The 13,281-nt window shown below is 37.3% G+C and overlaps 1 protein-coding gene across 4 annotated transcripts in view; it reads left to right on the top strand.

Annotated features, from left to right (window-relative positions):
• Positions 1–13,281, top strand: part of PTPRZ1 (protein tyrosine phosphatase receptor type Z1) — a 184,461-nt gene that overhangs the window by 132,982 nt on the left and 38,198 nt on the right. For 2 of the 4 annotated variants that reach the window (XM_078440090.2, XM_078440091.2), the window contains exons 12-13: positions 1,883–5,471; positions 10,431–10,575. In XM_078440090.2, the coding sequence (XP_078296216.2) occupies positions 1,883–5,471; positions 10,431–10,575 (3,734 nt within the window). The remainder of the gene's footprint in view (positions 1–1,882; positions 5,472–10,430; positions 10,576–13,281) is intronic. The other 2 variants (XM_078440094.2, XM_078440097.2) reach the window with 1 other exon arrangement.

The following is a 13,281-nucleotide window of genomic DNA, read 5'->3' on the forward strand; positions in this document are numbered from 1 at the left end:
TCAGAGAGAGAGGGAGACACAGAATCTGAAACAGGCTCCAGGCTCTGAGCTGTCAGCACAGAGCCCGATGCGGGGCTCGAACTCACGGACTGCGAGATCATGACCTGAGCCGAAGTCGGCCACTTAACTGACCGAGCCACCCAGGCGCCCCTGTAATGGCTTTTAAAACTGAATGTGGAAGTGAATAGTTTAGGGGATGTTTCTCAGATTGTTCTCAAATAAAAATGCATTACTTTGAAGGACAAAGTATCTCCAGGGTGATCAAGGCCTTTATAGTAAAAGTTTTTTTTAATGGAAGCTGTGAAGGATAACAGGTGAGACACAGATCAAAACCATAGTGGAAGAAAGAGTCACAATAACTTCATAAAAAATGATAGGAAGCAGTATACATTAAAATATTTGTGGTTTCAGGTATGTACAAAGTAATCATAGAGCAGGAATGATCTGTTCTTGAGGTGTTGACATGAGATTATATGCCTTCTCGAGATCTACAAGGTTTGGTTAGGTGGGATTAATGAATGGTGCATTATTTTCATCACATTCTGAGAGTTATCTGAGCATGGTTTGGTTTTTTTTAAGTTTATTTATTTATTTTGAGATAGAGAGCACAAGTGGAGGAAGGGCAGAGAGAGAGAGAGAAATCTGGACGTGGTTTAAGATTCACATTCTTTCTACTGATATCAGTCAATTTCTTACCAATCTGTACATTTTTTCTTCTTTTTAGGGACATGACTTTAAAAGAGCTAATAAATGAGGGGCACCTGGGTGGCTCAGTCGGTTAAGTGTCTGACTTTGGCTCAGGTCACGATCTCGTGGTTTGTGAGTTCGAGCCCCGTGTCCGGTTCTGTGCTGACAGCTCGGAGCCTGGAGCTGCTTCGGATACTGTGTCTCCCTCTCTCTCTGCCCCTCCCCCACTCCCGCTCTGTCTCTCTGTCTCTCTCTCTCTCTCCTCAAAATAAATAAACATTTAAAAAAATTAATAAATAAAAATAAAAAAGTAAAAGATTAATAGATGATAATGCTAGCAAACTGAGAAAAGTCATATTCTATGTGAACTAAAAATACCATGTCTTGATAGCTTTGGCAATTTAGTTTTCTAAGCATATGGTCTGATGTATTATAAAATGCAGAGTTACAAAAGAAGAAAAAAACAGAAAACCTGGGTCTTGATTGACCTCTCTTCAGACCGCTCCTGAGCCATTTCAGTGACTGAGTGTTCCCAAAAGACTGGGTCACCTGAATGATGTTTCTAAGGAAAACACAGAATCAAATAACTAGTACTAGAAGCATACTTGGACAGTTTGTCTTTAGAATGTCTCCTGTGTCTTGAGTGAAAAATATTTAAAACAAAATGAAAAACCCAAACTTCTCCTAGTCCTAAATCTTCCTCTTATGATGGCTTAAAAATTGTGATTTTTTTCTGAATATATACAATGAAATATTCTGAATCTGAAACTAATTAGATCTTTGAAATAAATTGTTTCATTTCCTATTGTAAGAAGCTAATTGCTCTTTAGCTTGTTGCCAGATGAACTGAACAGAGAAACATAAAACAAAATAAATACGATATTAAATAACACTGTAAATAAATACATTATAGTACGCCTTTCTTTCAAAGCTGTGGTATCTATTAATTTAATTACTTCCACAGCATTAAAATAAAGGCAGCCATAAATAAGGTGTTTTCATTAAGTTTAATTAGTGTCCCTAGAATGTGGATGATAAAGGCTATAGGATAGAGGCATGGCCTCTGTGAGATGGTGCTTTATGAGGAGACGTTCCCAAGATCCCACAAGTGAAGATTAACAGCAGCATAAGATATTGTTAAGAATTCATTTTTTTATTTCCTTATGTTTCATTAACTCTTGTTTGCTTTTCAAAGGAGGAAGAAGAGGGAAAAGACACTGAAGAAGACACTGTTGTGAATCCTGGTAGAGACAGTGCCACAAACCAAATAAGGAGAAAGGAACCCCGGATTCCTACGACAACAAACTACAATCGTGTAGGGACTAAATACAATGAGGCCAAGACTAACCGATCCCCAACAAGAGGAAGTGAGTTCTCTGGGAAGGGTGATATCCCCAACACATCTTTAGATTCCACGTCCCAACCAGTCACTGGATTAGCCCCCCAAAAACATTTTTCTTTGACTTCACAGACTGTGACTAAAATGCCACCTCACACCCTGGAAGGCGCTTCAGCCTCTTTAAATGACAGCTCTAAAACGATTCTCAGATTTCTGCAGATGAACTTGACTGGGACTGTGGAATCTTTAAATACAGTTTCTATAACAGAATTCCAAGAGGTGTCTACTGATATCAGTGAGGAAGAGAGTTTATTGACAAGCTTCAAGTTCGACACCGGAGCTGACGATTCTTCAGGCTCCAGTCCGGCAACTTCTGCTATGCCATTCATCTCTGAGAAAATATCCCATGGGTTTGTGTTTTCTTCAGAAAACCCAGAGACAATCACATATCGTGTCCTTCTACCAGAATCTACAAGAAATGCTTCAGAAGATTCAGTCTCGTCAGGTTCGGAAGAATCTCTAAAGGATCCTTCCATTGATGGAAATGTGTGGTTTGCTAGCACTCCAGATGTGATAACACAGCCCGATGTTGGATCAGGTAGAGAGAGCTTTCTCCAGACTAATTACACCAAGATACACATTGATGAATCTGAGAAGACAGCTGAGTCCTCGTCTCCAGGCCCCCTCGTGTCACAGGGTCCCCCAGGCACAGATCTGGAGATGCCACCTTATTCTACCTTTGCCTACTTCCCGACTGAGGTAACGCCTCATGCTTTTACTCCATCCTCTGGACAACAGGATTCGGTCCCCACCGTCAACATGGTACACTCGCAGACAACTCAACCAGTATACAATGGTGAGACACCTCTTCAACCTTTCTACAGTAGTGAAGTCTTTCCTCTAGTCACCCCTTTGTTGCTTGACAATCAGATCCTCAACACTACCCCTGCTGCTTCAAGTAGTGATTCGGCCTTGCATGCTACGCCTGTATTTCCTGGTGTCGATGTGTCATTTGAATCCATCCTGTCTTCCTATGATGGTGCACCTTTGCTTCCATTTTCCTCTGCTTCCTTCAGTAGTGAATCGTTTCGCCATCTGTATACAGTTTCTCAAATCCTTCCACAAGTTACATCAGCTGTTGAGAGTGATAAGCTGTCCCTGCATGCTTCTCTGCCAGTGGCTGGGGGTGATGTGCTGTTAGAGCCCAGCCTTGCTCAATATTCTGATGTGATGTTGCATCAGACCACTGCTCATGCTGCTTCAGAGACATTGGGATTTGGTGGTAGTGAATCTGGTGTCCTTTATAAAACGCATATGTTTTCTCAAGTTGAACCGCCCAGCAGCGATGTCATGATGCATGCACGTTCTTCAGGGCCCGAACCTTCCTATGCCTTATCTAATAATGAGGGCTCCCAACACTTCTTCACTGTTCCTTACAGTTCCGCAGTACCTGTGCATGGTTCTGTTGGTGTATCGCATCAGGCTTCCTTATTTAGCAGCCCTAGCCACATTCCAGTGCCTGAGTCTTCGTTCATAACCCCAACCGCGTCATTGCTGCTGCCGCCTCATGGCCTCTCTGGGGATGGGGAGTGGTCTGGAGCCTCCTCTGAGAGTGAATTTCTTTTACCTGACACAGATGGTCTGACAGCCCTTAACATTTCTTCACCTGTTTCTGTAGCTGAATTTACATATACGGCATCTGTGTTTGGTGATGATAATAAGCCGCTTTCTAAAAGTGACATACTGTATGGAAATGAGACTGAACTGCAGATTTCCTCATTCAGTGAGATGGTTTACCATTCTGAAAGCACAGTCATGCCCGGCCTGTATGATGAGATAAATAAGTCAAACGTATCTTTACAAGAATCCCCCGTTTCCTTTTCTAGCACAGAGGGCATACTTCCAGGGTCTCTTGCTCATCCCGCCACTGAGGTTTTTGATCAGGAGATTAGTCACGTGCCAGAGAATAACTTTTCAGTTCAGCCTACACGTGCTGTATCTCAAGCATTTGGTGACACCTCGCTTAAACCCGTGCGTAGGGCGAGCTCAGAGCCAGCCTCCTCTGACCCCGCTTCTAGTGAAATGTTACCTCCTTCAACTCAGCTCTTATTATATGAGCCCTCCGCTTCTTTTAATACTGAAATGTTGCTGCAACCTTCCTTTCAGGCTTCTGATGTTGACACATTGCTTAAAACTGCTCTTCCACCTGTGCCTAGTGATCCACTATTGGTTGAAACCCCCAAGGTTGAGCAGATTAGTTCTACGGTATTGCATCTCATGGCCTCAAATTCTGCCTCAAGGGAAAACATGCTGCACTCTACATCTGCACGAGTTGTTGATGTATCGCCTACTTCTAATGTGCATGCTGCTTCGCTTCAAGGGTTAACCATTTCTTACGCAAGTGAGAAATACTCTGAACCAGTTTTGCTTAAGAGCGAAAGTTCCCAGCAAGCGGTGCCTTCGTTGTACAGTAATGATGAGTTGTTCCAAACTACCAATTTGGAGGTTAGCCATGCCTTTCCCCCGAAAGGAAGGCATGCGTTTGCTACTCCTGTTTTATCAATCGATGTACCACCAAATACACTTACAGATAAGCCTCTGTATTCTGATGAAGTTTTCACCTCCACCAAGGGGTCTCTCACTGATGAGGTGTTTGCTGGTATTCCAGCAGTTTCTGACACACTTGTAACTGCTGATCATTCTGTTCCTTTAGGAAATGCGTACGTTTCCATTACAGCTGTTTCTCCCAACAAAGATGGTTCTGTAACCACAACCGAGTTCCTGTTTCCTTCTAAAACAACTTCCGAGCTCATTCAGAGTGCCAGATCTGATGGTGATTTAGTGGGTGGTGGTGACGATGGTGATCTTGATGATTATGATGATGATTATGATGACAGAGATAGAGATGGCTTATCCATAAATAAGTGTATGGCATGCTCCTCCTATAGAGAATCAGAGGAAAAGGTAATGAATGATTCAGACACCCAAGACAACAATCTTGTGGATCAGACTAATCCAACCTCATATCCACTATCTGAAAACTCTAAAGAAGAAAATAAAGTCACAGGTGTAATATCAGACAGTCAGACCGATACGGACAGAAGTCCTGATAAATCACCACCAACAAATGTGCTACCCCCAAACCCCAGTGATGGAAGACAGGAAAATGACATTCAGACCGGTAATGCCCTGCTTCCTTTCACCCCAGAATCTGAAGCATGGGTACTTGTTGCAGGTGATGAAGAGAGTGGATCAGGGCAAGCTGTCTCAGATAACCTTAATGATAACGAGACTTCCACAGATTTCAGTTTTCCAGACGTTAACGAAAGAGATGTTGATGGGGTCCTGGAAGCAGCCGACTTAGAAATAACTCCTGGATCCCCACGGTCCTCAACCCCGACTGTGACTAGCAGGCACTCAGAAGTGTTCAACATTTCAGAGGCAGGTTAGTTATGGATCCAAGAGATAGACAGAGGTGTGGTGGTTTTCTTCCTCAAAAAATAGAAAAATCGTGAAAAGAGAAAGTTGGTAAAGTGGCACATCGTTTTATTTCTTAATCAAGACATTCAACAAATCCATTCACGGTTTTTAAAGTATGATTTTACTCATTATTTCAAATGAATATTCGACATGTTTTGGTTAGTGGATGGATAAAATGGTTTTTATTGTCAACTTTTCATGTTCTGCGAGATGCCAGTTACATGCGGGAGCACTTAAGTGTGCGTAATGCGTTTTTAGTATACTGCCTTTTAAATGATAGATGGGAGTGTGTTGTTTTTAGATAGTTTTCATTTTTATATTCACTTATGTTCTAAAATAAGTTGTAAACTAATTTCATTGAATTATAAAATGAATTATTAAACTCCGATAGTAGTATGATTACAAAACACCTCTCTGACCCACCCGATGGAAAAGATATGGTAATTTGCACATCCACGTCAGCCTGGAACTTTAAACTTTAAAAAAAAAAGTTCTCTTTCTGAGTTTTGAGAGTTAATGGTAAGATTTTCTTTAAAGAACGTTTTCATTTTTTAAAATTGCCTCTGTTTGATTACCTTAATGTTGCCTAAAGAGGGCAGTGTGAACTAACAACATGCATTCTACTTTGTACTCGCGGTTATACAGCCCTTTCTAAGAAGTTAAATAATGGTCATTAATATGCATAGTATGTATAGGTATTGTATGACAAGATGTAAAACACTAGACCATTTTCTGTAGAAATGCATTTCATTTGTTAATGTATTTTATGCAAATTAGTTTAGAAGCCAGATGTTTCTTAGAGCAGATTACTTGCAACATATATAATACAGATGTTTGCTTTAAATGCCAGTGGGGAGAAAAAGGGAAATTGAAAACCATTAAGCATATGAAATACTAGATAATTTCATGGAATTGATCATAAGAATTTTATAACTTGCTCTTATTAAATTTTAAGGCATTTTTTAAATTAACAACAAAAATATTGAAATCTTAATGTAATTAGTCAAAAGATAGATCAAGGTAGCATCTTGCAATCTTATTGCATAAAAGCGGATATTTATAAGCCAGATCATAGATACCAGTCTCATTAGCATATTTTTTTCTCTTTGTCATTTCCATCTCTTGAATTAGTTGTATTTTTCCTTCAGTGCAGCAGCAATTAAAAGTTTGTGCATTTTGATAGAAGTTTTTCTACATTCTGACTTGATACCTATTTAACATTGCATTCCAGTTTAAACACTTACACTCTGATATGTGAGAATGAATAATGAATCCGTAGGTCACTATATTCATTAGTGTTGCCATATATATGAATTGTTATCTGGCTTCAATTATAGTACGTGGGTTTTTTTAAAAAATTTTTATTAGATTTAAAGACATATGAGGAGTTCATCCTTTTTATTTTATCTTACTAGACAGTGATATCGTCAGTATGTTCTTACTAAGTTATGCTATCAGGGAGAAACTATATATATTACAAAATGCCAAACCCAGAATTATTGACTGAAACTTAGCAATTTCTTTTCAATGTGCTAATTTGATTAATTATTAAGTGTATGTTCTCCCACTGATGAGGACAAAACAGTAGAAATATACCTTCCAATATCATCAGGTAACACAATTAATGGAGTGAGATCAAACAAGATTAGGGGAAAATTCTTGCCTGTTTTAAAAACTGCATCTGTAAAAAATCATATGTACTCTGTCTTATAAAATAGTTGAATATGCCTCTTTATCAAATGCATACAGACTAATTTTGAAACTTATTATTTTATTATGTACTTCTAGAATGTAGAGTATTTTATAAACATGTTCCCTAAAACAATAGAGGTAAGGCCAATATTAGTATCTGCAATTTGTGAATGCATAAACTGAGACCCAGAGATACTAAAGTATGTGATCAAGGTCACATAGGGAGTTGACACAGACTGACACTGCAAACGTGTTATTGGTGTCTGTCTCTTAGAGACTATGCTTTCATAATTGAGGACAATGAGATATATATAATGCTTAATTTGTAATACCAAAATTATACTGTTTTATTCTAAAAATGTATTTGAAAGTATTCATCTTATCTTTGCTTACTAATCAAGTAGATTCTTGTCTTATTTAGGTAGCTCATATACACTACTGAACCATGTCAAAATAGATATTTTAGCCTCAACTAATGAATATAAAGATCAATACAACTAGCTCCTCATTATAGTATGTAAAAGAACCAGTTGATTGTACTTTCTTTTTTTATATAATTTTTTTTTAATTTGGGTATATTTTATTCCTTCTTTATTTTTTAAAATAATCTCTACACCCAACTTGGGGCTCAAACTCATGACCCTAAGATCAAAAGTTGCATACTCTACCAATAGTGCCACAATTTCATGTGGTACCTCATCTTGTATAAAATACCTAGATTTCATAATATGTAGTTAGCATGGATTTATCACTCTGACTCCTCAATGAAAGGGTTTATTTTAAAATCAGACCTCCCAGAGAACTTATGAGTAAAGTCTATATTACAAGATTATATGTGTGTGCATATATGTATACAATGTGTGATATATATGGTAATTTGTTACATATTTTATGTGTTCTATATCTTACATATATATCACATGTATGATCAGACATATCTCATATATATGTATGCACATACATATCCACAAATGAAAATGCATGTGTCTACACACACATACATACATATATACACCTATATACAAATTTCTATAAAGATTTGTGGTCATTGAAGACCTGTGTGATTATATAAGCACACTTTGTGTATAAATTAATGTACATTATTGGTCTCAAACTTTAATATGGATCAAAATCACCTGGAAGATTTGTTAAAACACAGGTTTCTGGGCCTTGTCCACAGAGTTTCTGATTCAGCAGATTTGTGATGGTTGGCATGGGGCGCAAAATTCGCATTTCTAACAAATTCCAGGTGATGCCAATGCCAGTATTCTGGGAATCACATTTCAAGAATGACTGACATTGATAAAGATATGAACCACTATTTGTAATTTCTAGGTACCAGGGGCTTTTCTAAGTGGATTATTTCATTGTTCAGGCACAAATTTTCCATTTAGATAATAATAGTTATAATAGAAAAAATGTGAAGACAATTATGTATTAAAACAAGATGGTTTCCTAAATTTTATAAGGAAACTCAGTGCATTCACCCTCAGATTATTTAGGCTTCGAGATGAGCCTCGTTGCAATGTGTAATGACCAGAACAAATGAGTAAAGCCTGGGCTTCTCTCAACAAGAATATAAACTACAGCTCAGGGATCAATGGATTTGCAATATTTCCACTTTTTATTCAGTTTTGTGATTTTTAGTCATCCCTTTGCATTCTACTCTTTTCAGGCAAATCATTCAGAATTATAAGAAAAAATGTCTAAGGAAATATGAGTATCATTTGTCAATTGATACATTTCTCATACGAGTGGGTTAAATTTTTGACCCTTTGTGTATCATCTTTCAGAAGGAAGCTACTGTTTTAAACCTTAAGTCCTCTGCCATTAGCTCTACCTCAGTGCTGTGTTCATGAATTTGTTACTCTCAAATTTATTTGTAAATCTTTAAATCAATTCCTTTTGTTCCCCTTATCGCTAAAGTAAGATAGTTGGTATAAAAGAACCTAATGTGCCAGCTATGTAGAAAGCAATGTAGACTCTCGTGGGGAACTTAAATGTTCTACTTAAAGAGCTCTTCCAGAACTTCTGCAGGCGGACGCGATGAGGGCTTTTACTTTGCAACAGTGTCAGTATGTCACCATGGCAGAGCAGTTCTGATGTGCCCTTGTCGTGCTTCCCCTCTGCACACACCTCAGTGTAGAAGGGAAGCATTGTGACTGGCCACTGATACACTGAAGTTCTGAAACTCTTTTGAACAACTTGGAAGGTTAGCTCCAGTTGCAATGATTTTGAAAGTGCTAGAATACTAATGCACCCAACTGGTCACAGATATAGTCATTTTCCATCTTTTGAAATTAACCCAAGAACAGACTTTAAGCTTTTCCGTAATTTACACTTGCATATTTGAAAAGAATTTCTTCAACCTATGTACTCCTTCAGTTCCCATGCAATATTATTTTTCTTTCCTTTTTTTTTTTTTTTAAGTTCATTTATCTATTTTGAGAGCGTGAGTGTGTGCAAGCAGGGGAGGGGCCGAGAGAGAGGGAGAGAGAGAATCCCAAGCAGGCTCCACATGATCAGTATGGTGCCCAGTGCGGGGCTCAAACTCACAAGATCAAAACCTGAGCCGAAACCAAGATCAGATGATTAACTCACTGAGCCACCCAGGCACCCTGTATTTTTTTTTTTTTTTTGATAGAGAAAAATAGTTGATAAGAAAGGCATTCAAAGTAACACTTCAAAAGCAACCTATATTTACAGTGTAAATAGTTTTCTGGGTGAATGGCTATCCTAATGTAAGAAGGTTTTCCTAAGGTTCTCTCTTTATGAAATTATTAATTGCTCCTAGCTATTTATTTAATTGCAGGATTAGAAACCTTGTATTCAGATTAAGTTTGGAAACTCAAGATTATATATGGTACAGTAAGTAGCATTGTTTTTCCTGGCTATTTTATTTAAAAACTTATTTTAATACTTCTTTTATTTTCTTATTTTAATACTTCTATTTCCCTTTTAACAAGCTTTTCAAGGCAGTATTATGCTCACTTCCTGCCACAGCACCCGTCCCTAGGTGCTCATCTCTGTTGGGACATTCTAAGTTCTTCAGCCTTACTTTTTTAGCTTTGTTTTACTCAAATTGGCTTATAATCATAGACATTCTTTGTATCATAGATTTGAAATTTTAAAGGAAAATAACAACAATGAAGGTTGCAAATACTCAGTTGAAAAATGTTGTGCCTTTTCCTTAAGCTTAAATATCAACTCTCTCGATTTTCTCTGACTACAGAGGCCAGTAATAGTAGCCATGAATCTCGTATTGGTCTAGCTGAGGGGTTGGAATCCGAGAAGAAGGCAGTTATACCCCTCGTGATCGTGTCAGCCCTGACTTTTATCTGTCTAGTGGTTCTTGTGGGTATTCTCATCTACTGGAGGTAAGTTGAATGCTTGTTTTAGAAATGTATTTCATAGAGCTCAGATTTTGCCTGTGTTTTTTTTTGTTTTGTTTTGTTTTACCTGAAAGTTCTTCAAAGCATATTCACATTCTTTTTCCTTGAGAGCTACCGTTAATTTATCCAGGTAACAATGAATTAGGTGAATTTGTAAATCCAAAGACAATAATATAATACTTGACTGTTTTTCATACACCAGTGAAACAATTAAAGGGTAAAATGAGGAACCCTGGCTTAGTTAATATTTAATACAGTATTTTGACAGTTGTACTTTCATAGTAATCTAATTAACCTTCAAATGTTATCATAGCACTTAACATAAATCTAAGCTTCTCAGCTTAAATGCTCCAGCTGTTACAATTTCAAAAGTTATTATTTAGAAAAAACATAGTTTTTGCTATAGTAAAAACATGGTTTGTTTATAATTGTGAATTTTGTACAAGATGCACATCAGCTGCATGCTAATAGCAAAAACCGATAGCCCCATACACAAGAGTGAAAATCAAGCAATTAAAATATTAATATAATTAGAAAATAAAGTTGACTATATTAAGATGCATAGAATTCTAAAGTTAATTATAGCTTGCCTTGAGGATAAGATATAGTTTTGCTGTCATCAATATCCTACTAAAACTTTTATTTATTGATTTTAATGTTTATTTATTTTGAGAGAGAAAGAAAGAGAGAGAGTGCACATGTGCAAGCAGGGGAGGGACAGAGAGAGAGGGAGGGAGAGAATCCCAAGTAGACTCTGCACTATCAGTTCAGAGCCCGACACGGGCCCCATCTCAGGAACCGTGAGATCGTGACCTGACCCAGAATCAAGAGTTGGACGCTTAACTGACTGAACCACCCAGGCACCCCAGTATCCTATTAAAACTTTTAAAGGACAAAGACGGTTGCACTCACCATAAGCTTCCCATCCCATGGCATTCAGAACACGCTGCAAATTAGGAAGTTTACTGGAGAGACAGTGTAAGTCAGTATAACTATTATAACTGTGTCTTGAAAAACAAAAACTTTACAATGATATGAGGAATCCTAGCTTTGTAATTTATTGCTTCGTTTTAAAAGAGAATTTTGTTCAGAAGATCTATAATTAATTCCTTTTTGTTTAGTAATGTCTCTCTGTAAGCTCATATGGCCACTCTTTATCTCTTTATGTGTTATCCTAAAATATATTCTCTCAGTTTATTCAAAAATATTTGCCATTTTTAAGGACTGTTTCTCATGTGCCTAGTACCATGTTGACTACTATGGAAAATATCAAAAACGGATGAATGAATGAGTGTCACTATCCTTGAGAAATTCATGCTTATTGAGAATTTTCTATGAAAAATGTATAACCTACTATACAAAAGTATACACACAACAGCTGAAATCACTAATGTTAAGAGTGGTCAGGGAACAAAGAATCTTGCTAGGCCAGGATGAGCAGAGTAAATGTAAAATGCTGGGCTCACACTGGATGGGGTTCAGAAAGTGGAGATAAAGGAGACAGCTTTCCAGGCAGGAACACAGCAGGTGGAAAGAACAGGAAGCAGGAGTAGGCTGGGTGTGTCTGAGACAGGCCTGGGGCAGGTAGTCGCATGTAGTTGGACACGGGTGGACTAAGGTAGAATGTTTTCATGATCAACTGTATTTCATATCCAACAACCTTTACAGAAAAGAGTAAACTGCAGTAAGAGAACAGATCATACTTTTGTTACCATATGTGAGTTGGTGGTCTATTTTGTCCATAACATGATGCAAACAAAGCTGCTTTCTTCACTGGTTCCTATAATTGCCAATGACTCTTTCTACAGAAGATTCCATGCTCAGCAGAGTACCGTGAACACAGTACATGATTTATACATGTTTTTTCAACAAGAATTCATATTGCTTTTCTCCATACTCCCCACTCGGTTTGTTGGCCAAACTTTTTATCAACCTTGATGTGTTCAGATTACTGGCTTATATTTAATCTGATTTTCCCTGGCAAACCAATGTTTGAAGTTATTTGGAATTAGAGGTAAATTTTTTTTAAATAAGATGGAAAGTAAGCCCAAATTCTGCTTCACAGTAAAGAGCGTTAGAATAAATTTCCGATAGAAATGTCAATCTTAAGATTGAAATAAGAATGAGAGTTTTGATCTTTGTTACTTAGTATTTCAAGTTTATTTTTTGTAGATTTGAAAGTGTCTTATTTAATATGATTTGATATTTCATGGAAAATTAAAATCTGGAATGGTATTTATTTTCTATTAATAATGGATAATCTCATCTGTATTATGTGGAGAAAAAAGATAAAATTACTAGTTGAAAAATACTAATTTGACCTTCACCAACAAGATGTTTCTCTTTTCCTCACAAATAACACTTTATGTACCTTGAACACAGAGTGCATTAGCTTAAAAAATGAGCGCTCTGATGATTTTATGTATATATTTTATATCTATCTGTCAAACGTTCTGATAAAATCTGTCACTCTTTTACTTACCCGTTTCAAAATTTAACACCTCTGTCCTCACATCCATTTGAAATTAATTCACTTCAAAATGTAACTTTTTAGATCAGGGATACACCAGGGGCATTAGTTGGTGCAACACAAGATGACTATATTCGTGCCTTCTTTGGGGTTTTTGTGAACATATTCAAATTTTGATGTAGACCCATTTGTAAACAATATGATTTCACTAGCCAGTATGG

Source organism: Panthera onca, chromosome A2 (genome assembly GCF_046562875.1).
Source record: "Panthera onca isolate mPanOnc1 chromosome A2, mPanOnc1 haplotype 2, whole genome shotgun sequence".
NCBI lineage: Eukaryota > Metazoa > Chordata > Mammalia > Carnivora > Felidae > Panthera > Panthera onca.